Source organism: Ambystoma mexicanum, chromosome 11 (genome assembly GCF_040938575.1).
Source record: "Ambystoma mexicanum isolate Mex_15411 chromosome 11, UKY_AmexF1_1, whole genome shotgun sequence".
Taxonomy (NCBI): Eukaryota; Metazoa; Chordata; class Amphibia; order Caudata; family Ambystomatidae; genus Ambystoma; species Ambystoma mexicanum.
This window is the reverse complement of record NC_090934.1, coordinates 140,179,561-140,204,099: the sequence shown is the minus strand read 5'-3', so window position 1 is coordinate 140,204,099 and position 24,539 is coordinate 140,179,561. Positions and strand designations below refer to the sequence as shown.

Sequence of the window (24,539 nt, the reverse complement as noted above, 5' to 3'; positions counted from 1 at the left end):
TAATCAGAATAGTTTTATGTTTTAAAACCATGTAGGAAATAGCCCATTAAATTCAGGGTTAGTGAAATAAAGAACAACATTTAATCAGTCCACTATTTTCCCCCTCATATTTATATTAATATTTATAATAATAAAAAAAATATTATTTGCGGACAAACGTGCCGAGATAGCTTGGGGCACTGTATAGAAGCACAGAAGCCTCCCTGTTCAACTCAAAGCTCCAAAGGATCCAAAACTGTGCAGCAAGTCTCCTCCTTGCACTCTTCCGTCAGAGAGCACATCTCCCCTGCTCTCAGGGTGTTCCACTGGCTGCCCATCTGCCACAGGACCCCTTTCAAAGCCATGTGCATTACCCATTGTGCCCTACACAAGAAACGCGCAGAGTTCCTCCAAAACAAAACGTACATGCTACCGCCACAAACCAATCTTAAGATCAGGCTCTGCACACCTCCTGGTGGTCCCGCTGTTCAATTCAGACTAGGAGGCTCCTTCGCCTTCCTAGCTCCCACCCTCTGGAATTCCCTTCCCCCCCACCCTCAGTATCATAGAAGACCACCTCACTCTCAGGCAGGCCCTTAATACCTTGCTCCCTCCACAACCTGAAATCCTGCCGTCAGCCCTCACACAGAGGCCAGAAACTGCCATACCATGCATGCTACTGTCTCTCCATTCAGTTACTTCGCTTCACCCCTCCATCTTGAGATAGGGCCCTACTCCAACCCTCTCACTCTCCCCTCTGCCACTGCTCCCCCACCGCACTCAATCACTTCGCTTCACTCTTCCATCCCGCTTCTGGACCGTCCCAACCCTCTCACTTTCTCTGCTAAGTGCCACTGCCCCACCTCCCCACCAGAAGAGACAGGGCATGGCGCCCGGTGGGGTCTTCGGGATGTCCCGATACCCCCAACTAGGAAGACCTCCGAAAACAGGCTTGGTATTGCACCAGCATGGATTTGAGGGTGGCCAATGTGTTGCACTAGAAGGTTTGCCTGAGGGCGGGCAATGTATTACTCTTTAATGCTTTCTGTGGGTGGGCATTTCTCTGCACTTGAACTGCATTGATGGGGGTAACATATTGAATTTGGATGGATTGAGGGCGGTCAGTGTATCGCACTAAGAACGGCGGGGGTCAAACAACGCACTTAGATTCTTGAAGGCGAGAAATGTGTTGCTCCTTGATGGATTTGGGGGGAGGACTATGTGCTGCATTTAGGCTGTTTAGGGGTGGGCAATGGATTACTCTTTAATGCATCATGAGGGTGGGCTCGTCTCTCTCCACCCAAACTATTCGATGGGGGCAATATATTGCAGTTGAATGGACCTAAGAGTGGGCATCATATTCACACTTACATGAAGACTAAGGCTGGGCAATATATTGCACTAGAGTGATACCGAGAGTGGACAACTTTCCCACTTAGACGGAGTCGCCAGTGATAGCCTTTGTATAGCACTTGGAAGGGTTGCACAGGTAACCAGGGTGCTGCACTTAGTCAATTACATGAGGGTGCCCATGTTATGATTTCTAGGCGATTGTAGAATGTGCTCCACTTCATGTAATGGAGGCGTAGGCAGAACGCCGCCTTTACGGTTAAGTAGGGTCTTGAAGGTAACCACCCAACGATAGCTGGAGGCATGCAGAATACACCCACCATAGATTTTCTACCCAGGTGATCCGAATTTAGCAATTCTAGGCTTTCACTTCATTATAACCAATGTTTGTTTTCTCCCACTCGCAATCAGCACTGTTGGAATTAGCCAAAAGTGTGGCCTCACTCTGCATGCATCTGCTTTCAGATTGAACTCTAACACTCTGCACAACACTGCTGCCGTAAGTATGTATCTACCTTTCGCGACACAAAGTCGAACTGTAGCTGCACACAATCGAAATCGACTAGCCTCTTACACACACACACACACCTTATTTCCCTAGTGTATCTCTCTCCATCAATACACACATCAATTAGACATGGGTGGCTAGCAGGGACTCGGCCAAGCCCTCATAATCTTAAATGGCCATTATGCACACAAGCGTTCTAGCACTTACTAACTTTCCGAGACGTCGGTCCCCCAGAGGGCGTTCAACCTACAGCGCGCATTATGTCCATACCCATGGTGAAAGGCGCTATACAAATGACGAAATGAAAGGAGGTGCTTAGATTATATTGTGGGAGTTTGTCTCTGCACGCTGCCACTATTGCCTTCACTTAAAGGGCGGGATGAAGGAATTTAAACGCTCCATGGAGTATGCAGAAGTGTAGATCAGCCAAACCCATTATTAGTAAGGAAAGGAATAAAGTGGCCCACCCGGAGCAACTAAAATTATAGAATGTTCATTTAGATTATCTTTTAAAGCAGTTTCCCATCCACCTTATCTGCAATTGGTTTTGTAAAGTAACGTTTCTAGGAATGTGGGTAGCAGTGGGCTGGGCAACCGGGGGGGGGGGGGGGGGGGTAAAGGGGTGTGAGCAGAAGCAGTAAAATGGTTCTACTCATCCCCCAAGCAAAAATCTAGAAAATAAAGCCTGGGTCCATTTGGTAAACAGCCTTCACCAGGGAATGCCTTTTTAGATTAATGAAAACTGCAAGAGGAAGAAATGCAAATTAAAAACAGGCCTCAACTGGCGTAAAATGGAGAGGGAGTCGCCTCTGGAAGTAATGCAATTCTGGAACTCGGCTTGTTACATTCAAGAACATGACTGGTTAACAGTAGAGCCCCCACCGCTGCATTCATCTATATTTTATAGAGATGTACAGCATACCTTCTTTCTTTGTATCCAGGAAAAAGATGTGCTTGTTCTGTTGCTTGCCTTCAGCATCCAGCAGGTGGAGCTCCGACTTCAATCTTTCTATTTTCTATCAGCAGGGAAAAAGAAAATGTAAATAAATGGTCAAGATGATAAGCTTCCTGCAATTTTAAAACCTTGACCAAAGGCAAAAACATACAAAGGCAAACCCACCCAATCGAGTTTCAACAGGGGTCAAAAACTGTCCACGGGTAATATAGCTCAGTGGCAAAGCGCTCGTCTTGGAAGCTTAGAAACCTCTTCGATATCAAGAGCGTTATAAATAGTAAAAGTACAAGCATGTCACCAACATGCAAGTTCTTACCCCTAGATGTTTGTATTTGTATTTATTTGTATTTGTTCTACTGGGGGCGGGGGTAAGGTATTATTTTAACTCCAGTCCTCGATATTCACTTGGTTGTTGTGAAGCCCCAGGCATAAGTCGCCATGAAATTCCCTGTGTGAACTTTTCAAACAATACTTTAAGTGTGCTCACAAATATGCATGAAGTCCAATCTGGAAAGCGATCGTGTCAATCCATGACACCGGCAAGAAATGTTACAAAAATCAAAATGGCGACCTGGGGATAAAAGGCTACATATCGGTAGCCAGATAGGCGAGTGGTCTGTGACCGCATTTTATACGTGACTGTCATTGGAGAAGGCAGGGAGACCGCATGCAGATAAGCACCAGGCTCGCGCCTCACACGAATTGCCATTATGTTCTATGGGGCACAGGAAGGAGAGGAGTTGTGTTGTGCCTCTTCAGTTTGAGCTGTACAAGCAGGCAAAATATTCGGTTTTTCAGACTGGGAACTTCATGTGTGTGGTGTGGTATGTTGTCAGGTTATGTCGTGGCCGGATACGGCACAGCTCGACACATTGCGACATTTATTTTAGCAATTTAAAACATGCCAAGTTACATTAAAAAAACATCTAAAGTGACATGACAACAGGCCATAGCCTACCGCGACATACCAAAAGGCGTCTTAGTCCTCTCATGAAGGTGAGCTGAAGTAGTTGGTAGATGGGCAGAACGGTATGCAGTGATAAAATCGCGGCAAAAATGTTGCCTGTACAAAAAAATTGCGGCAACAATGCTGTGGTTTAACCCGTTAAAGGTGTACCCCATTACACCATTTAAGGGGAGCAGGGGGTTGCAGGGGTGTCCTCGGCTCCCCTTAAAAAGGTATAATGGGTCCGGGGGTGTCCCCCTGCATCCTTTACATGGATTGCGGCAGCAAAACCACTGCCTTTTTGCTGAAATATTGTGTGTCCACGGCCATTTTTGCCACAATTTTAACACATGGAACCGGCAGAACAAACACTCAAATCGCGTATGCTTATGTCGTTGTCCATGGAGGGAGCCTAAGAAAAGGAACAGCGGAAAGAAAGGAAAGGCAAAGGTTGGGCAGGGAAAGAGGGACCGAGAAGGAGCGAGGGAACAGAGAGAGGGCAAGAAGAGATTGGGTGGAGAAGGCGGGCAAACGGGTAAGCACGCACAGAGCAATGAGGGAAAGAAAGAGACTGAAGGATACGAGAGAAGGTTAGAGGAAGAGCGGCAAGGAGGAAGAGGGAATACCAAGGGGAAAGTAGGGGGACAGAGGGAGGAGGGTCAGGAATAATTTAAGTGTACAGTTAAGAGGAGGAAAAAGAGATGATACAGAAAAGAAAAAGGCAGAGCACCCTGAGACAGAAGTGGGTCTAAACCAAATTGGACGCAAAGAGCAGAGGAAGTTCAACACAAGGCATAGAGACCCGGCACAAGAGGGGGGAAAAGACTAAAAAAGGAGCAGGGAGGGAAGCGCCGAAGATGTGTTGGCCACAAGGTTACTTCAAGGGCTAAGGAAGGAAAGCCCATCTTGGATCCAGCAGACGGAGGACCTCAAGAATCAGACAAATCATGGCTCAACATGTTAGTACGTTCAGGAGGACATGCTCGTCGGACATGCCAAGGACCTGCACCTGGTTATGCAAGTGCATCTGGGCCCGGAGAGCCAAAGAGCAGGAGGTTAAACGTGGCAGTGACCCTGAATTGAATTTTTCTTTTTTTGTAATTCGCACTTTACATTTATTGAAAGTGTTAACACTGAACGGTAGGATTTCTGGTAGCGAGCACATGCTCCATGTCCACCAAATTTCGTGGACTCGCACCGAGGAGATATGCCACAAACAGGGTCCGGTCATACTGGATTAGGATATCCTCGATTACTTTTTTGGATGCTTCTGAGAATCCGATGCGTCTCAAAATGAGCCAAGCCACAGGGTGCTGTGGGGATGGGGATGGAGATGCGAGACCTGAATACCAATGCGACACAGTGACACCGGTCGAAACACAAGAAATAAGCGTGCAACACTAAGTCTGATCTATGAAAGTCTTGTCAAAACAGGTTCACCCACGCTCTTCCAAAACCATTAAGGACCACATTGACTCCCTGGCCGACTTCTGCAACCATTCCTTCTCCACAGGAGTCTTCCCTCTCCCCCCTGAAGCACTCCCTTGTGCACCCTCTTCTTAAGAAACCCTCTGCCGACCCGTTCAACTATCGCCCAATCTCTATCACTCCTTTCCTTGACAAACTCCTGGAAAAGCTGGCCATCTCCCACCTTAATCTCCACACTGAATCTGTTGGCTGCCTCCATGACCATCAGTCTGGCTTCAGAGCTGCCAGAAGCACGGAAACTGCTCTCCTGAACATCCGTGAAGACCTGCTCTCCAACCTTGACGCTAACACCCCGTGTTCTCATCTTACTCGATCTCTCCTCCGCCTTTGATAGAGTCAAACATGCCATCCTGCTCAATCGTCTGCGATAACCTGGGGATCACTGGTCAGGCCCTGGTGTGGCTGACTTCTTTCCTCTCTGATCGACCCTCCCAGGTTCAACTTGGGTCCTTTCTCTCCTCGATATCGATCTCTACCTGTGGTGTTCCCCAGGGGTTGACCCGCTCTCCCTGGTTGTTGAACCAATACCTGGCACTTCTTGCCCACCGCATTGCTGCGCTCTGCCCCAACTTTCAGTGGTATGCGGATGACACTCAGCTCATTTTCAGGCAACCCTCAGCCACCTCTTCTAGCTCTCTAATCTCTGACTGTCTGACCGCCATCCAGGAGTGGTGTGCTGCCAATGATCTCTGCCGTAATGCCAGTAAGATTAAGATTCTCGGCACACCCACTCCCTCCTTTCCTGTCATGTTCTGGCCGGCTTCCCTTGGCCCTCTTCCTGCTCCCACCTGCGAGGCTAAAAACTTCGGGGTCATCTTCGACTCCACACTCTCCTTCTCTCCTCACATCTCTGACGTCTCTAAGAAGTCACACTACCAGCTGCACCTCCTGAGAGGTATTCTTCCTTTCCTCTCCTTCCCCCAGAAGCTCACTGTCTCCAGAGCTCTGGTTCTCTCTCGGCTGGACTATTACAACAGTCTCTTTCTGAATCTGCCTGCCTCTACTCTCCACCCTCTGCAACTTATCCAGAACAGGACTGCAAGACTTGTCCTTGGCCTTAAGCCAGGGACCGTATCTCTCCAGGACCGAAATCTGTGCACTGGCTCCCAGTGGCTGCGAGGATTCAGTTTAAAACCCTCTGCATTGTCCACAAGGCCTTCTGGGGCCTCAATACCTTCAACTATCTCTTCCTAAATATCTTCCTTCTCAAGCTCTTCGCACATCCGGCTCCAACTCCCTCAGGGTCAGTCGCTACTCCAAGCAATGAGTTGTTGGTAGATCTCTAGCTTCGGCTGGGGCCTCCCTCTGGAACAGCCTCCCTGTCTCACTGAAACTTGAGGAGAACAATCTCCGGCTCCAAAAGCACCTCAAAACATGCTCTTTGCTTCTGCTTTTTCTCCTCCTCTCCCTTGCTGAATCCCTGGCTAAACCTGCACTGGTTACCTGGCCACCCTCTGTTCTCGGGCCCAGGTCCCTTCCACCACCAGTCCGACACCTGCACTACCTTCCTGGCAACCCCCACACTCGCGACGGTCTCTCTATCCCTACAGTCCCACTACCAGCACTTGACACCGGATGTCTGCACTTACCCTTGCACTTGCCACCAGCTGGCCGTACTTTACTTATTGTTATTATTCCTTATCCCATGTACTGCACTTCCCACCTACCCCTCTCCCTCGCACTTTCCCCCTTCCCCCATCCCACTCAGTTGCGCGGTCTGAAGATCATCTGGCCTAGTAGGATCGCTGTCTGTCTTCCTTTTGTTCCCCCCTCCCTTGCCTCGTTGCGCCCTGAAACACTTGAGTATGTGCGCGTTATAAATGCCATATCATATCATGATCTCAGAAACTAAGACCACTTGGTTCTTGCAGGATCACAAAACCTGAACCGAGATTACGGAAGCGTTTTGGACAATAGTCCTAAAAGGAACCAGAAAAACCCTGACCTAGGGAGTTGGTTTAAGAGATCCCTTTGCTTAATTGGTCTCCAAAAGCAGAGCAAAATCCCATGCTTTCTTTCTTGCCTGCCCTTTGTAATGAAAATAAAGATACTAGTGAGGCAACCTAGAAGCGGAATTGTCATCGATTCATCCTCCAGCCATGGCAGAGTACACCAGGGTTGGAAGAAGTTTCCATTTGGCACTAGTTTAATGGCAAGCATGCACTGCTCTCAGTAGAACCAGAGCAACCACCAGATTTACCCTGGTTGCAGCACTGGCACAGCAAGGATTTTGCTGTACTGAAAATGTGTGGATGCCGCAGGTAAGGTCAATTCAAAATAATCGGTACAGGCTTGCCACACGGAATTACCCCAATCTGATCATTTCCAATTGATCGTATGGTACATTTGGCCAAATTCGGCCAGTACCATTCGATCGATTGGAAACGATCAGATTGGGTAATCACTACCAAACATGGGGAGTGGGAGTTGCGGGGTTGTCTCCTGCTCCCCATGTTTGGTAGTGATGGCCTTTGGGGGGCAGCAGGGGAGAAAAGCGGACCCTGAATCATCGGATCTGACCTGCGTAGGAGGGACAGAACTGATGCTGCAGGGTCAGAACATATGCGGACACCACAAAGGTAAGTAGGGGATGTGGGGGGGTGTCCTGGGGGCCGTGGGGGGTTTAGGTTTAGCTGGATTTGGCTGTAGCAAAATTGACCAGAGTCAATTTGGCCGCAAAGAATTCTGCCATGTCCAAATCATACATCCTTGCACACAAAATCACCACTTCCATCTGGTCCTCCTACTGAGGGAAATACTGTAAAGTCATATGAGGCAACCTCACGGATTGCATAGACTTGAGTATCTAAACTAAATATGCACTCGAGTTACTTTCAGTGTGCATGCTAAAGCACAGGTCATTGTGCCGGGCCCCAAAATAAATATTTGTTCACTGCAGAGGCCACAATTAAGAATGCTGATGCAGAGACCAAGTTTGTGTAGTCTTAGTGTTGCCCCGCCAATTTTGTGGGTACTATTGGCTTGACAATGACCAACCAGTTATTAGCAGCAGCAAAACGTCAGTGTGCTTGTGCTTCCGCTATGAAAATCCTCCCATTGCAAAAACCAATGGGGGTCGCATCACTGGCATTACGCGTTGTGCGGCGGAGAAGCCACTATAACCTGCCTGCTTTCAGGTTGGCTTGGCAGTTGAGCTCCCCAGAGCAGCCTGCAAGACAACAGCAGTCACTTCCTGCCAGGGCAGCAGGGAAGGGTCTTTGTGGACTCAGCTCTTACCGGCTACAGAAGTTCACATCTGCTGGGAGGAAGAAGTTAAGACTTGCCAATGATTGTTCAAGCACTTGGTGAACATTTTCTAAACCTGCCGTGAAGTGGTGGCTGCTCGATAATGGAAATTATCTATGCAAATCACCAATGATGAACCAAGTGGCTGTGCTAGAAATCGGCCATCAAGTACCAACCGGGCAGAAGGGAAAATGGCAAAATCGTCCAAGTGGGCCTACTGAAGCTTGAGAAGTTGGGGAGGAGGAAATGGGAATTAACATGGGTTTGCCAACAGTCAATGATGTGGCAGCTAGCCATTCAGTAAATGGCTAATGATGAGCGAGCTAGGTTCAAATACACAAAGAAAAAGAGAATTTTATTTTTTCCATCACCGTCTTTGGTGCTTTACAGAGGCATTGTAGCGGATTTACGATTTTATTAAAGGACTTTCCTAATATCTCAATGTTGAAAAATTAGCAGCAAAAATATGCTCACTACATATTTTCAGCATGTGTTATAGGAAAGACCTAAAAAGGCTATCTATAAAGGAACAAGTTACTTACCTGTAACTGTTGTTCTCCGGCATGGGTCTGGCATGGATTCACATGCTCATGAATATTCCCCGTCGTCAGGCTGGGAATCCTCGGTAAAGAAAAAACCAGTATCAGTTTCGTTTCTGATCTGTCTTTCGTAGCAATAACCAATCCCTGGTCTCTGTGTCATACTGACCACAGCCAATGACTGCCCTCTACCTAAGCCCCGCCTCTGGCAGCCATCTTCAGATTTGGAAGCACGTGAAGTGGCAGTATGACCAAGTGAAGAGCCGCAGAGGGGTAGGAGGGAGGGTTTGCATGTGAATCCATGCCAGACCCATGCTGGAGAACAACAGTTACAGGTAAGTAACTTGTTCCTTCTCCAGCATGGGGTCTGGCATGGATTCACATGCTCATGAATAAAGAATACATAGCAGTACACACATGCACAACCACGGGAGGTGGCAAAGGCTCAACATTAAGCATTACATCAAACTCAACATTAAGCATCTTACCTCCTCACCAGGCTCACCTCAGGCGAACAGGTTGCGCAGCACTGCTTGGCCGACCCTGGACTCCTCCCTGGAATCCCGATCGACGCAGTAGAATTTCGTGAAGGTGTGCGTCGACCTCCACGTAGCAGCCCTGCATATGTCCAGCAGGGGCACACCAGAAAGGAACGCCGTGGTAGCTGCGATCGCTCTGGTGGAATGGGCTCTCGGACGGCCAGGCAGCGGTCGGTTTGCCAACCGATGACAGTACATGATACAGCCGGAGAGCCATCTGGAAATGGAAGCCTTCGAGAGAGCCTTCCCCTGATTGACAGGTCCAAAATTCACAAAGAGTTGTGACGTCTTCCGAAAACACTTTGTGCGGTCCACGTAGAACTTCAGCGCTCTAGCCACATCCAGCGAGTGCAAAGTCCTCTCAGCCGGCGACGAAGGCGACGGGAAGAACACAGGCAACACCAAGGGTTAGTTGAGGTGGAAGTCCGACGGCACCTTGGGCATGAAGGAGGGGTGCGTCCTGAGCACTACCCTCGTGTCGTGAAAAGTCAAGTACGGGGCCTTGCAGGAAAGGGCCTGGATCTCACCCACTCGTCGTGCGGAGGTGATGGCCACAAGAAACGCTGTTTTCCACGACAGAAACTTCAACGGGGCCGAGTGCAGAGGCTCGAACGGAGGTCCCATGAGCTTGGTCAGCACCACGTTGAGCTCCCACGCCGGGGCCGGAGCCTTCACCGGCAGGAACGATCTGAACAGTCCCTTCATGAACTCTTTCACCAGACGATGAGACCACAAGGACGTCCGCCCCGTGGTTCTGGTGTATCGGGAGATCGCAGCAAGATGAATCTTGATGGACGCGTGTGCCAGTCCAGCTTTGGCCAGCGTCAGCAGGTACGGCAGTACTTGGGGAGCCGTAATCCGTAGAGGGTTAATCTTCTGTGCGTGGCACCAGACAGAGAACCTCTTCCATTTGTGTCCGTAGCATTTAAGAGTCGAGGACGCCCTGGCCTTTGCAAGAACCTCTCTGCAGTCGGCCGGTATGTCGTATGCTCCAAACTCTAGCGCTGCAGGAGCCAGGCCTGCAAGTTCAGCGACTTCGGGTCGTGGTGGAGGATGGCACCTCCTTCCCTGGAGAGTAGATCCGCGTCCACCGGCAGCTTGATTGACGGGGACGCTGACAAGTCCAGAAGGTCCGGGAACCATATCTGCCTCGGCCACGCAGGTGCGACGAGAATCATCCTGCACCGTGACCTCTTGAGCTGGTTGACGAGCCGGATTAGCAGTGGCAATGGAGGAAACGCGTAGAAGAACAGGCCCTCCCAGGGGAACGAGAAAGCATCGCCCATGCTCCTCGCCTGGGGAAACCTGCTGGCGAACCTCCGGCACTTGGAGTTCGTCGCCGTCGCGAACAGGTCGATCTGGGGTGTGCCCCGCCGTCGGAAGAGGCGATCCACTAGATCCTGCCGTAGTTCCCACTCGTGGCACGAGCGCAGCTCCCTGCTGAGTGAGTCGGCGATGGTGTGTTTTTTTTTTTTTTTTTTTCCCTGCCAGATGAAACGGCACCAGAAATATCCCCTGGGCGATGGCCCAATGCCACAGGTCCTGCGCTTCCTTGGACAGGGCTGGGGACCTGGTTCCGCCCTGCTTCCTGATGTAAAACATGGTGGTGGTTTTGTCGGTGAAGATCCTCACCACCTTGCCCTTGAGGGACGGAAGGAAAGACCTGAGGGCCCAAAACACTGCACGGAGCTCCAGGACGTTGATATGCAGGGATTTCTCAGTCGGGAGCCAAAGGCCTCTTGCGTGCAGATTTTCGGTGTGCGCTCCCCACCCTTCCAGGGAGGCATCCGTGGTCACTGTCTCCTGGTGGGCTGGGGTCTGGAAGTCCATGCCCGCCGTCAGATGCGCGCGGGTGCCCCTCCACCGGATCGCTCGTCGGAAACTCTCGTCGAGTGTGATCCTTTCCTCGTAGCTGCCCGTCGTTTGGATCCAGCGCGCTTCCAGGAACTCCTGCAACGGGCGCATCCGGAGCCTGCACATGGGAATGAGGTAGATGCAGGAAGACATCATTCCGAGGAGGGACTTGATGGACCGCACCTTGGCCGCGTCGGCCACCAACATCCGCTGTACCTTGCCCAGGATGGTCCTGGTCCTCTCCTCCGACGGGGAGGCCAGAAGCGACACTGTGTCGAGCCTCGCTCCCAGAAACAGTGCGTCTTGCGCGGGTACCAGGTGGGATTTGGCGTAGTTCACGGAGAATCCCAGGTCCGTGAGAAGTTGGACGGTCCTTGCCGTGTGCTCCACGGCGAGTTCTCTCGTCTTGGCTCGGATGAGCCAGTCGTCCAGGTAGGGGTAGACGTGGATCCCCTCGCGGCGCAGCCGCGCCGCCACCGGTGCAAGTCACTTGGTGAATACCCTGGGTGCCGACCGCAGTCCGAAGTGGAGGGCTTTGAACTGGTAGTGACACCCTTGGACCACAAACCTGAGGAATTTTCGGTGCCCCTTTAGGATGGGAAAATGGAAGTAGGCATCCTCCAAATCCAACGACGACAGGAAGTCTCCTTCCTCCAGCTGACCCAGGACGTGCTGAAGGGTGACCATCCGGAACTTCTGCGCCTTGATGAACTTGTTCAGACGTCGCAGGTCTAGGATGGGGCGCCATCCTCCCGTCTTCTTCCTCACGAGGAAGTATCTCGAGTAAACTCCGGAGCCCCGAAGCCTCTTTGGGACGAGTTCGATGGCGCCCTTCCTGAGCATCGCCTTTACCTCCAGGAGAAGCTGAGGGACGTGAAGCTCTTTCCTGCCCACGGGGGGGACGCGCGGGCACCTTCTTTGAAACTCAAGCAGGTGGCCCCGGGCTAAGGCGTCCAGCACCCAACGGTCGGTGGAGATGGACTCCCACACGCCGACGAAGCTCGCCAGCCGGCCTCCCACCGGGGTGCATCGGTGGGGGCCCGACCCCACGGCCGGTTCAATCCTGTTTCGATGAGGCTTTGCCGCCTTGGCCTCCTTGGCGACGACGGCGGGGTCCGCCGGACTTGCCTCGTCCCCTGTAGGCCTCCTGAGACGACGAGCGGGCCGCTTGACGGTAGGTGGAGAAACCGCCGCCGGGACCTTTGGAGGCGCCCTTGCCTCCGCTGCTCCGAAAGGGCGGCCGTCGTTGTTGTAGAACCCCAAGGGCTCGGGCCGTCTCCGTGTCCGCTTTAATGGCCTGGAGGGAATCGTCCACTGTTTTCCCAAACAGGTTGTTCCCATCGAACGGCATGTCCAGGACTCTGGTCTGTACGTCTTGACGGAAGTCCGTAGCCTTGAGCCATCCACGCTGCCTAAGGCACACGCCGTTGCCCAACTGGCGGAATCCAGTGTCGGCGATGTCCGTCGCAATAGTGATGGCGTGGTCCGACGCCACTTCACCTTCCTGTAGGATCTCTAGGGCCTCCGCCCTCTTGTCGTCCGGTAGGAAGTCCAGCAGGGGAGCCAGTTTGTACCATAGCTCCCTGTCGTAGCGGGCCACGATAGCCAAGGCGTTGGCCGCCTTAATCGTCGTCGCTGCCGACGAGATGACCCTGCGTCCCATAGTGTCCAATTTCTTTCCCTCGCCGTCCGGCGGGGAAGTCGATGTGGAGGCCGCACCCCCCCCCTGCTTTCTTCCTGGCCGCCGCGGAGACGACGGAGTCCGGGGTAGGCTGCACCCAGAGGCACAGGGGGGCCGCGTCCGGGACCCGTTACTTCTTTTTGTACCGGTCTCTCCTAGCGTCGTGGAAGGGTTCTTGAGGAGGGCGAGGCCCTCATCCCAGATGTCGTCCAGTAGAGGCACAGCGAGGACAGTCTTCCTCTTGGCCTCGCGCCGTTGATAAAGGAATCCTTCCTTTTTCTTCTCCTCAGGGCAGAGTTGGAAAAGCTCGGACGCCCTGGCGATCATGGAGTGGAACGATCCAATCTCGTCGGGCGGAGAAGCCCTGGTGGGAGGTGACTACGGTAGATCCTCGTCGTATACCTCGTCGTCCGTACCCGTCGCTGCCGTGTCAGTCCCCGTATCATCCCCTCGGGTGGACAGGGAGGAGGGCTGGACGGGGCGCGACGGCTGAAAAGGAGGTGGAGGATGAATCCTTTTCTTGGGCGGGGGAACGCCAGAAGGTCCCGGTTCTGGGTCCCCCGACGGGAGAGGTTCCTCCGTCGGCAACGGTAGTCTCGTCCTTATCTCCGAGCAGAAGGACTGTATAGCCAACAAAATGGCCGCCGAGTTGTCTTGCGGCGCTGGCAGAGGGGAATCCGACGGGCGATCAGGGGCCCCGTCGGCACCCTCGACGATGTCGTCGTCACCTGCGTCGGGATCCATCCCGACGGGCCGGTCTTCTTCCACGCCGAGGCCGTGGCTTAAGACCTCGATCAGCTCTTCCTCCGAGGTTGAAGCCGAATCTACGACAACACCCTGCCCCCCCTTTTTCTTCCCCGCTGGGGATTTCACGGGGGTCCTATCGATGGGCACAAAGGAGGACTCCCTCCGAGGTGGCAGGGAGACTCTGAGCCCCGAGGTCGCCACCACTGGTGTAGCCTCCACAGGCTGAGCCAGGGCCACCGTGACATAGAGGGCTTGGCCGGATGGATTAAGGTCTTCACCACCTTAGGTGCGCTCACCGCCTTATCCTTGAGGGGGGGGGACACTGCCTCGCTCCCCCTACGATGGGGCCTTCGAGCTCGACCGGGGCCTCTCCAGGAGCTTCGCCGGGTGCTCGGCCTTCCTCTTACCCGACCCAGAGCGTTGGCTCGTGGTTGATGGTGCCGGGGAGGGTGCGCCCTGCCTGGCGCCCGTAGAGCCCGACCGTTCGGCGCTCCCGGTGCCAGCGGACTCGCGGTGCTTGGCCTTGTGTTGGACCCCCGTCGCCGGGGCGTCCTCAAAGGTCTTAGAAGACCGCTCGGATTTCTTCCTCTTCTTCTCGCCTGACGGGCTCTTCCCTTCCAGCCAGTTGGCGAGACGTTGATGGCGGTCCTTCATGGTCCGCTCCGACATGTTGCCGCAAAACGCACAGTCCTTCTCCACGTGCGTCTTGTCCTCATGTAAGCAGTAGAGACAAAAGGAGTGTTCGCCCTCCTTAAAGACGTTCTGCAGCTGGCATCCAGGGCAGACCCTGAACAGCTTTCCGGGCGTCGAGCTTCCCTTCTCCTGGGCCATGTCCGGGCCTGAGAAACTTCTGGAGTCCTCCAAAAGCGTAGCTCGACGAAATCTTCACCCTTGAGGGGCGCAGACGGATCCGACACGGGTCCCCGTTGATCGGATGGAGAGTCGGTGGAGCTTGAGGCTCTTTTGACCGAAAAAAATCGACGTTTTTGAGAAAAAACGTGAAAAAATAGCACTAACGCTCGAGAGTAATAGCACGAGGATCCCAACACATGAACGTGCGGTAAAAATCGGAAGATGGCTGCCAGAGGCGGGGCTTAGGTAGAGGGCAGTCATTGGCTGTGGTCAGTATGACGCAGAGACCAGTGATTGGTTATTGCTACGAAAGACAGATCAGAAACAAAACTGATACTGGTTTTTTCTTTACCGAGGATTCCCAGCCTGACAACGGGGAATATTCATGAGCATGTGAATCCATGCCAGACCCCATGCTGGAGAACTGAAGTAGCAATGGTAACAGCAGTGAGACCGAAGTCCCTCATGCCTGGATTGAAATGTCGATTGCAACCACAGGTGCCAATCTCCCATGGCCCATTGTTAAATCAATAAATAAAACCCAATACCAGGTTTGGAGGCACTGGGGCCCCTCAGCTAGCACCAGACTGAACAGCCTGAAGACAATTATCTGACTGTGAGAAATCAGAGGAAACATGAACTCTCCAATTGGTAATGTGGTAAACCGGGCTTTCTCCATCTCGGAGCCCTCGTGGAAATTGTGCCCTTCAACCACACCACAGTTTGATCCCTAATAAACTCATACATCGATTATGCCAATGCCGTAGATGCCAACCTCCCTGCCTACCACATTGAAAGACTTCAAACAGCTTACAAGCATTGGCTAGGCAAACAGTTTGGGCTTTTGTGTAGGCATGGGAAAGGCACTTGCCAGGCACTGCCACATCGGTATTAACTGCCTAGTGATGGGAGCAGTGCAACATGGTGCGAGTACCGGGCCATTTAATAGTAATGCCTGGAAACTGCCCATTACCTATAACCAGAACTGTTGCCTTTGCAGATGCTCGTTTTAACAGGACTTCAGCGACGACCCGCAGTGTGCTTATAAATCAAGTGGCTGAAAGCAAACAGGATTCATGTAATGTTATGTTATTAATACTTGTAGCGCGCACGATCACCTGGGGGCACCTTGGCGCGAGGATGTGCACATAATAGTCGAGGCAGCCCTCAAGACTGGACGAACAGCTCTGTTTTTAGCAAGCAGCCGAAAAGCTGATGATTCTCAGTCACCCCGATTTGAAGGGGGAGACTGTTCCATAGTTTACTTGCAGTCACTGAAAAGGCCCGACCACCCATTCGCCGAATACGAAATTTGTGGACCTGAATCAGGCGATCACTACCAGATCGTAGCGATCATCGAGGAGCATAGGGTTGAAATTTATCACAGAGAAAAATCAGCTCCCGCCAGATGAACGAGGCAGAGGGACTTGAAGGCTATTCTCCGTTTCACCGGGAGCCAATGGAGGCGGTGCAGTATAGGGCTGATGCGAGAGCCGTACGATGTACCTGTGGCTACCCGGGCAGCCAGATTATGAAGCAGCTGAAGACGATGAATTAGGACTGCTGGTTGAGCCCGATACAGAGAGTAATCAAGCCCACTAGAAAATAAGGGAGGCAGCGACCACAGGACGAAGAAGAGGAAGGAGGAAGGCCAGGACCTTCCGAAGAACCCTCAGTAAAAAGTGCCCTGTTTGGCAAACAGCATTAACCTGCAGGCCCATAGACAATGCTGAGAATAGACCCCCAGTTCTCATCACCGTAATTGGAACAGGAAACTCACCCAGTGAAGAAGGCAGAAGTCAGAGAACCAAAGACTAGATTTAGGGGCCGTACCAACCACCAAGAAACTCAGTTTTGTCCCCGTTCAAATAAAGCCAGTTGGCACTCCTCCAGCACCCCACGGCTAACAGGCAGTCTTGCAGACGGGACGACACCCCTCCCCTGTCTAAATCTAATCGGACCAGGATCTGGGTGTCGTCAGCATACGAGTAGCACCTGAAACTGAAGGATCAGATGAGTCCAATTAGTGGCTAGATATAGATGTTAAACAACATCGGGGACAAGGCGGAGACCTGGGGGACCCCACAAGAAAGGAAAGAAACAGGGAGAGGCCGATGGAGACCAGGTGGGGAGAAGCAGGGAGTGGTCCATGGTGTCAAAGGCTGCATACAGATGGCAGAATCAGGGCCCCTACACCCCTGCTATCAACCAGCCTGCCATATCGTCCATGACTGAAACTAGCACACTCTCGGTGCCCCTCCCGGGACGGAACCTCGACTGCAAGGGGTCAAGTAAAGAGGAATTCTCAAGAAAAGCAGATAAAAGAGGTGATGGCAGCCAAAACATCCTACTCAGTAAACACCGGGAAGGCAGACCAGCCCGGGGTTAACAGGCACAGGGTCTACGCCAACCTGAGGAAGCTGTATGCAGTGACGAATGTTTCGAATGAAAATAAATAAATAAATAAATAAATAAATAAATAAACTAGCTAAAGCATCAAACTGCGACTGGGAAGCAGGCACAGCGTGCAGTAGATGAAAACGATTTAACAACCGAAAATAGCTCTTTAGGTTAATGGAGAGCTGTTTCTATCGGTGAGGTGAAAAACCGCTGCTTGGCCATTTTAATAGCCACATGAAAGCTTTTGGACAAGGAGACAAAAATCTATTTAGCCTCTGTGCAAAAAGAAGAGCACCATTTGCGTTCGGCATGAAGCAGCGCTAGTTTGGCCAGTCTGAGTTCGGCCGAATACCAGGGTTGGGAGGGGCGATTGCGTAACTGCACCAACTTAAGTGGCACCAGTTGATCAGCAGCCGTCAAAAATGCCCGAGACAGGACAACCAAGTCCGTGGGCCCATCGCCAGGACACTTAGTCCTAACCACAGACGCCAGGTGAGAAATATATTCACATTGTACCAGTTTTTCGACCGTGCAGTTGGTATAGGAAGAGGGGATTTGAAGGGTACCAAAACTTGGAGCAGAAGATGATCAGACCAAGGAATGGGGATCAGGGGTAACATTACCAATTCAGGAATTGATGAGAAGACCACATCTAAAATACCTCCACGGAGGTGGGTAGGATAAACAACGTGTTGAATTAAGAAAATGTCATGAGCTGTCTCACAGAATTGGCCTAAAGTCGGAGGCCAAGGCAAGTTAAGCCTCGTATTAAAATCAACCAGAACAACCAGGTTAGGGTGAGTCAGCTGCAATGAGGCATTGAGCTCCAGGAAAGGAGAAATTGCGCATAAGAACCAGGAGGACGGTAGACTAACAAAAAGTGAAAGGATTCAGAGACGGACAAGGCTAGGCAAACTAGCATATCTTCCATCCCTAACTCATGAGTTAAAGGAAGAGAGGTTATCAGGAGAGCAGTCCTGAATATAAAAGGCTATCCTCCCACCCGGATGGGCAGCAGCTCGATCTAGATGTAACATTTTGTAGCCATCAGGAAGGAATTTGGGGAAAATGGGCGCTGAAGTATCGGACAGCCATGTGTCAGAAATACAAAGCAGATCAGGGCCATTGTCCTGAAGTTGGTGAAAGACACTTGCAGAATGTGCTACTAAATAGCGACAGTTAAGCAGCAGAACTTTCAGGGTGGTATTAACATGTTTACCTTCAAACAGAGGGGCAGGACTAGTAACAGCAGAGGAAATGCAGTACCTGAGGGTGCTAGTGTCAGCGGACTCTCGCACAAATATTGCAGTCGAGTGGAGCAGGGAGAGCCAGAGGGCCCGTCCGGGAACCAGACAGGCTTAACTTTGGCGCGACTTCTGTGTGCTCAGAGCACACCCGCTGTGCTGTCTGTGATGGGCAAGGTTAACTCGGCGACTGAATTACCATGACCAATCCCTAGTCAGCAGTAATGGAACTGGAGGAAAGACTACAGATCTGCAGGGAGTGTGTGTCTGAACAGAACCAACGGGGCGGCAATAACAGAGCCGAGCCTTGGTTGCCTGGAGGCCAGGCACCCTCCAACAGCAGGAACGCTGTACAAGGAAAATAAGATCCAGAAGAGGCAGAGATAAAACAAATAATTATAAAAAATAATTTAAAATATAATGGAGTGTGCAGGTAAGGGGCGCCCAGTCACGCGCCACAGCCCGGGAGAATCCCAGAGCATGAAGGGAAATAAAAAAAAAAAATTTAAAAAAATCACATACTGCAGAACCAATCACAGCCTACTAACATACAGCATATCCAATCAGGTACTAGCAGCAGAAAACACTAGACACCCACAAGCAAGTAGTGGACATTTTCGAACAAAACCTAATTACAGTAACTCTAAAATGTGTAACATAAGTTGAAATCTGTGGTAAATATTTTTTATAGCATCAATCTAGTCAAATAACTTTTTAATAACATTAACACATGGCAGCCGCCATGTTGGAAGTAAACATGGCTGACAACTTCACCACATAGTAGAAAATAAGCCAAAGAATACAAAAAGGGGTGCGTTTTTCCCACAGATGGGTGGACATGGGAGGAAAATAATATGGATTTAACTTCCAGATGGGCGTAAATGGGTGGGACACCACATATCCATCCTCGTATGCAAACCTGAATTGAAAATCATTACAACAAACCTGCAGCCAAAGCCCCCATTTCAGGCTCTCATGTTAAAGCTAAATATAAAAGATTATAAAATAAAAGGCTGTAAAAAAAAAAAAAAATGGTTATAAAAGTGGTTGAAGGCACACTTCTTTAGGACAAATGTATTACACAAGCAGCGCATTTATTCCTACAGTTAAGCAATTAACTCTGAATGGCAGGCACTTGCAGCACTAGGTTTGCCGTTACTGCTTGGCAGAGCTAGTTCAAAGAGATCCTCAGAAGATGCGTTTTGTGCGACGAGGGGCAGGTAGTGGATGGAATGGCTGCATAAGGATCACTGTAGTGTTGAGTATCCCTTTAAATGGGTCAGAAAGCGAGAAAGGAGGGGCGAGTGTGCACATGGCAACAAAGAGCTGTGTCTGGTGGGGGTGAATTTTTAGACAATGTTTGAAGGTGGTGATTGGGATGGGCTGGAGGCTGGTGCATAGGGCAATGGTCAGGGGGAAGCCTAGGGTGGCCAGGGGCAGTGTTGAGGTTAATCAGGAGATTAGGGGTGCTCAGCTGCAGGGAGCTAGAACTTGTGACTGGGTTTACAGGACTAGTGTTCCCTCTCTGTCAAAGCTTAGTCAGGGAAAAGCGACTGGCTCTGAACATCTCCAACACCAACACTGAGGGAACACCTGCTCCCAGTGGGACCTGTCATCCTGCAACGCTCCAGTCATATTTATCCACACACATTTTTTTAATTTTTTTTAACAGCAGCTGTCTGGAGTAAACCGAAAAAAGTGCTTGCCCCCAAGCGCTTCACATAGAACATATATACATACAATATCACCCAGAGTTGGTACTCATTTATCAAACTCAGAACGATGAAAGTCAAACTCGGGAGGATGAAAGTCTGAGTTAGGCTTGCCGGAATTATACACACAACCCGCTGAGCTATTTTACCAGCTAATCGTTTTACCGGCTTTGAAAAGCCTAACTTCAGATTCCCAGCATGAAAAGTGCTGTACATTCAAAAGACAGGACTGGATAAAGATGACTTAATGACATCGGTAAGGTGTGAATGGCCATGACGAATCCAACTTGACGGTACTCATGTTGTCAATCTTGTAGGATGAAAACACCCAAGCAACACTCTTTGATTCAAACTAGGACCAGCTTTTACCAAGTTGCCAGACTCTTAAATGGGATTACATTTAGCAGACGCAGATCTTTACCAGTGACTATTGCAGCCAAGCAAGCAAGCAAGAGTGGCACCGTCATCCAGACAGGATTTTTATTTTTTTACCAACAAGTTGGATTCTGAGATTGTTATGCAGGATGTAAACCACGTTTCATCCGTGCCCACGGGTGCAGCATGAAAGAGTTGGTGGGTAAAAAGCCAAGGTGGGCTTAGGTGCCACACATAGAATACCCTGTTGGTGCACACCTACAGATACCGTGAAAGTAAACTGATTTAAAGCCGTTTAGGTGCAGGGGAGGAATCATGACCTTGACACGAGGTCATAATACAAAAGTGAGAGAAAAGAAGTCCAACATATTAACTCTCCCGTCCCCTGCACACTTCAATGCTGTAAACAGCTGAAATCGTAATACAAAATTGAAAAATGGAATTCAAACCAATCAACCAAAATGGTTTAAATATAACAATCTTCACAAAGGCGATTCATTTGGAGGCCAAGATCGTTCCAATCAAGCTTCACGCGTTTTGGAGCTACAGCCTCTTCTTCAAGACCAATATGTACTGTAAATTGAGAACCAAACAAACTGATTATAAATCAGCTGAAATAGATGACAAATATTACATGGTTTCATGGACAGTCAACTGGTATATCAAGAAAAATCACAGGCAATTCTGCTCACACAGTGGTATATACGGGAACCAACCACCAGTGTCGCTATTGGTGATCACTTTTGGTAATTGACACGCTCCTAAGGACAAGGTAAGTGGATTTATCTCCATTTTGCCTTACATCGAGTTTAGCCAATAGAAATGAGACGTTTGTTTACTATAAGCTTTACAGAGTTAGTGTTTGTTGACACTGTGCGCCACAGTAGATGAAGGCTAGGTAGGCTTTTGGGCCTTTTCCAATCAGTTTCTGCACTCCTGGCATGGGGACCATTGCACACTTTACATATATCTCCAAGTCTTTCAGCATGTCCTTTTTGTGGGATCACTGTATCGTCACTGGTGGTTGGTTCTCGTATATACCACTGTGTAAGTATAATTGCCTGTGATTTTTCCTGATATACCAGTTGACTTTCCATGACCACTATGTAATATTTTTCATCTATTTTAGCTTATTTATAATCAGTTTGTTTGGTTCTCGTATGTATTGGTCTTGAAGAATAAGCTGTGGCCCCGAAACGCATCGAGCTTGACTGGAAAGATTTTGGCCTCCATATGAATCACCTCTGTGAAGATTTGTTATATATTTATTGAATTTGTATTAAACTATTTTGGTTCAATTATACTTTGACTGGCTTGAAATCCATTTTTAAATTTTTTATTAAGATATCAGCTGTTTACAGCATTGAAGTGTGCAGGGAGCGGGAGAGTTCACCATTGTGTTCTTCCTATTTTGTGCCCAGGAAGATGATCAGGGGCGTCAACAGGAAAGGGGGGTTGGGGTGGGGCAGGAGACGGGGGACTGGAGTAAGATTCCACAGAGTGAGGAGTTTCATCCAAGGATCTAGGATCACCAGGTGACAAGAAGACGGTTTGCCTCCTATAATATAATGGGTGCCCGGACTGGAATACATCCAAGGCTGTAATGTTAGTTCAGATTAGTGAACGTAACATCAGTACAGTGGTTGGTTTTCTTTGTTATGAAAAAGGAGGAGTGTGGTTTTGTCCCCTCTTATGGTGGTCAGGACTCCGTCGTAAAAGGCCTGCACTGGCAAGCTGCGTGCCGTCCTTGAAGCTATAAAAACAAAATAGCGTAGGGCACCATCTTCGGAAAGATTACTGGCTTACAACGAGAGCCCTTTTCCACCTTTGCCATAAGGAGCAGGAACGCAGTCATTTCCTACCAAGTTGTCAAGCATAAGCCTTTGCGCAGCTTCTTCCGACAACCGTGTCTTCGAACCAAGAAATGCACAAACACTTTGATGCAAGGTGCCTCAAAGTGTGGAACTCGGAGCACCTATAAATGAGAACAGATTTTCTCGAATTCAAGAAAAGGCAGAAAAAAAAAAACACTCCTTCCCACCAGCCCCCAGTCAATAGAGTAAGTCAAGCCCATCAAATATCAAGGACATGGCTAATCATACACTAAGCAGATTACTCCTGCATTGATGATCTATAAAGTGGCTCGTCAATCCACCGACATAGAGCCTCATCACAAGTTGGGCAGTAGCCCGGCGGTAAATCCACCGGGCTACCGCCCAACGCAAATAGCGTTACTGCAACTCGGTCTGGCCCTATTTGCACCAGTTCCCGAGTTGCAGTGGGGGAGTTTAGTCCCCATTCCCATTGAGTCCGTTGGACCCAATGGGGAATTTTGGGCGATATTACCACCGGCGCTAATAGTGCCTTAATTGGTTGCAAAGTGGCAAGATTTACATCCAGCTCAAAGCTGAAGGTAAATCTCCCACTTTCCGCCTAAACTCGGAATTGATTGGAGCAGTAATGTGGCAGTAGTAGGGTTACCGCTGCATTTCTACAACCCCCCGCCCACCCTCCAACTCCTGATGAGGCCCATAGCCTGGCACATATGGAGGACTGGCGATGTATACACTTTGCAGAACATTTATGAAGGAATGGCACAGAGCAAAGAGCTCATGGAGAACTGGATTAGCCAAATACTGGGTGAAGAGAATATAGGCAACTGGGCAAAGTAAAACGGGCACATATGGAGGAACTGGCAAATCTTCGCTAGCAACATCACCTATTAAGGCATAGCCTGCCATAGTCCAAGTAAACCCATAACCAGAAATGGACAAGACATGTTTGGCAAAACACACACTGAGGACAGGTAATCCATATAATAAGAGCGAGCCACAGCTAACCATACACAGCAGAGCACAAGTGCCAACAAGCCCTCCCTGCGCTGCGTGAAGCACACAACAACCGAATGGTAATAGTAAATCGGGCAGAAGCACAGCAATACTACACCAACTCTGTCTAAAAGCTAAAAGGGACTACACATTAATCAGTGTGCTATGGACCTACTATCTCTAATCAAGTACTAGATGAACCAAACACTCGGCCAATTCAAATGTTGAACTGTACAATAAACCAAGCCTCCAACCAGGAACTGGGTGAGTCGCAGACTGCGACAAGCACAGATCTAGGATCGGCCTATGCATTCAGTACTTCGAGTTCACAGTATTAAAACGGTACTGCAAACCGGACACACAATACACACCTTTAGTGAAATATATATTTTTTTGATAAAAAAGGAAAATGTTACTAGTTACTGACGAGAAATAAACTACACAGGGCAGTGGTGTAAAATAGGAAACCGTAGTTAAATCTCTGAAAGTTCTTGAAAGTAATTCTCTACAGTCTGTACAGGGATTGGTAGAAATTTTACAGGTACATAAAAGATTTTCCTCACTTTCCAGGAAAGGGGTGGCAGGGGTGTTTACTTCAAGGGGAGCTAGGCAATGGACACGAAGTAAGGCTTTATGTGGGGGAAAAGCACTACAAGTTGCAGCCCAAGGTTTCTGGTCGGACCCCGAAGAAGGCAGACACTTGCAGCAGAAAGGCACCCCCCATTCAGATGTTCCAGGTAAAGAGGAAGCCCACCAGCAGTGCCGTAGTGTGGCAAGCTGGATCCCAGAGTTTAGGAGGAAATCCTACTGCAGAAGCAGCGTGCAGTATCAGGTGCAGTCCAGAGACTACCCACCGTGACTATTCCACCGATGGGGATGACCAGCTGCCCCATGAATGGTGATTGGTGGTTTTCCCCAAACTCCTGAGGCGAGGGGCCAAGCCTGTGGAGTGGAAAAGGCAGTGAAGCCATTTGCACTCACCACAGATGCACGTTTCCCGCAATGACCTCAGACTCTGGTGCAGGAATCAAACAAAGGGGTCTATGTCAGGAGACTCCAAAATAGACTTACTTGGGTTTTGTCCTCAGGCCCACACCAAAGGTGAGCATGTCACCTCAGAAGCCCCTCCCAACCCCCCTGAAAGCCTCAGTGATGCGGTCAGCCAACAAAAGGTAGCACAAGTCCCTGGAGATACTCAGAGGGTGTATGGTGTGGAGACAATAGAACCACGGCACTTGCCAGATGTCCTCAAGCAAAGAAGACTGGTCCAGCAGACTAGCACCAGATCATGTGCAG

General features: G+C 50.0%; 1 protein-coding gene across 1 annotated transcript in view; it reads right to left on the bottom strand.

Moving 5' to 3' along the window:
- The window catches only part of UTP11 (UTP11 small subunit processome component), a 167,148-nt gene that overhangs the window by 88,641 nt on the left and 53,968 nt on the right, over positions 1–24,539 (bottom strand). The window contains exon 5 of the mRNA XM_069622670.1: positions 2,760–2,853. Within this exon, the coding sequence (XP_069478771.1) occupies positions 2,760–2,853 (94 nt within the window). The remainder of the gene's footprint in view (positions 1–2,759; positions 2,854–24,539) is intronic.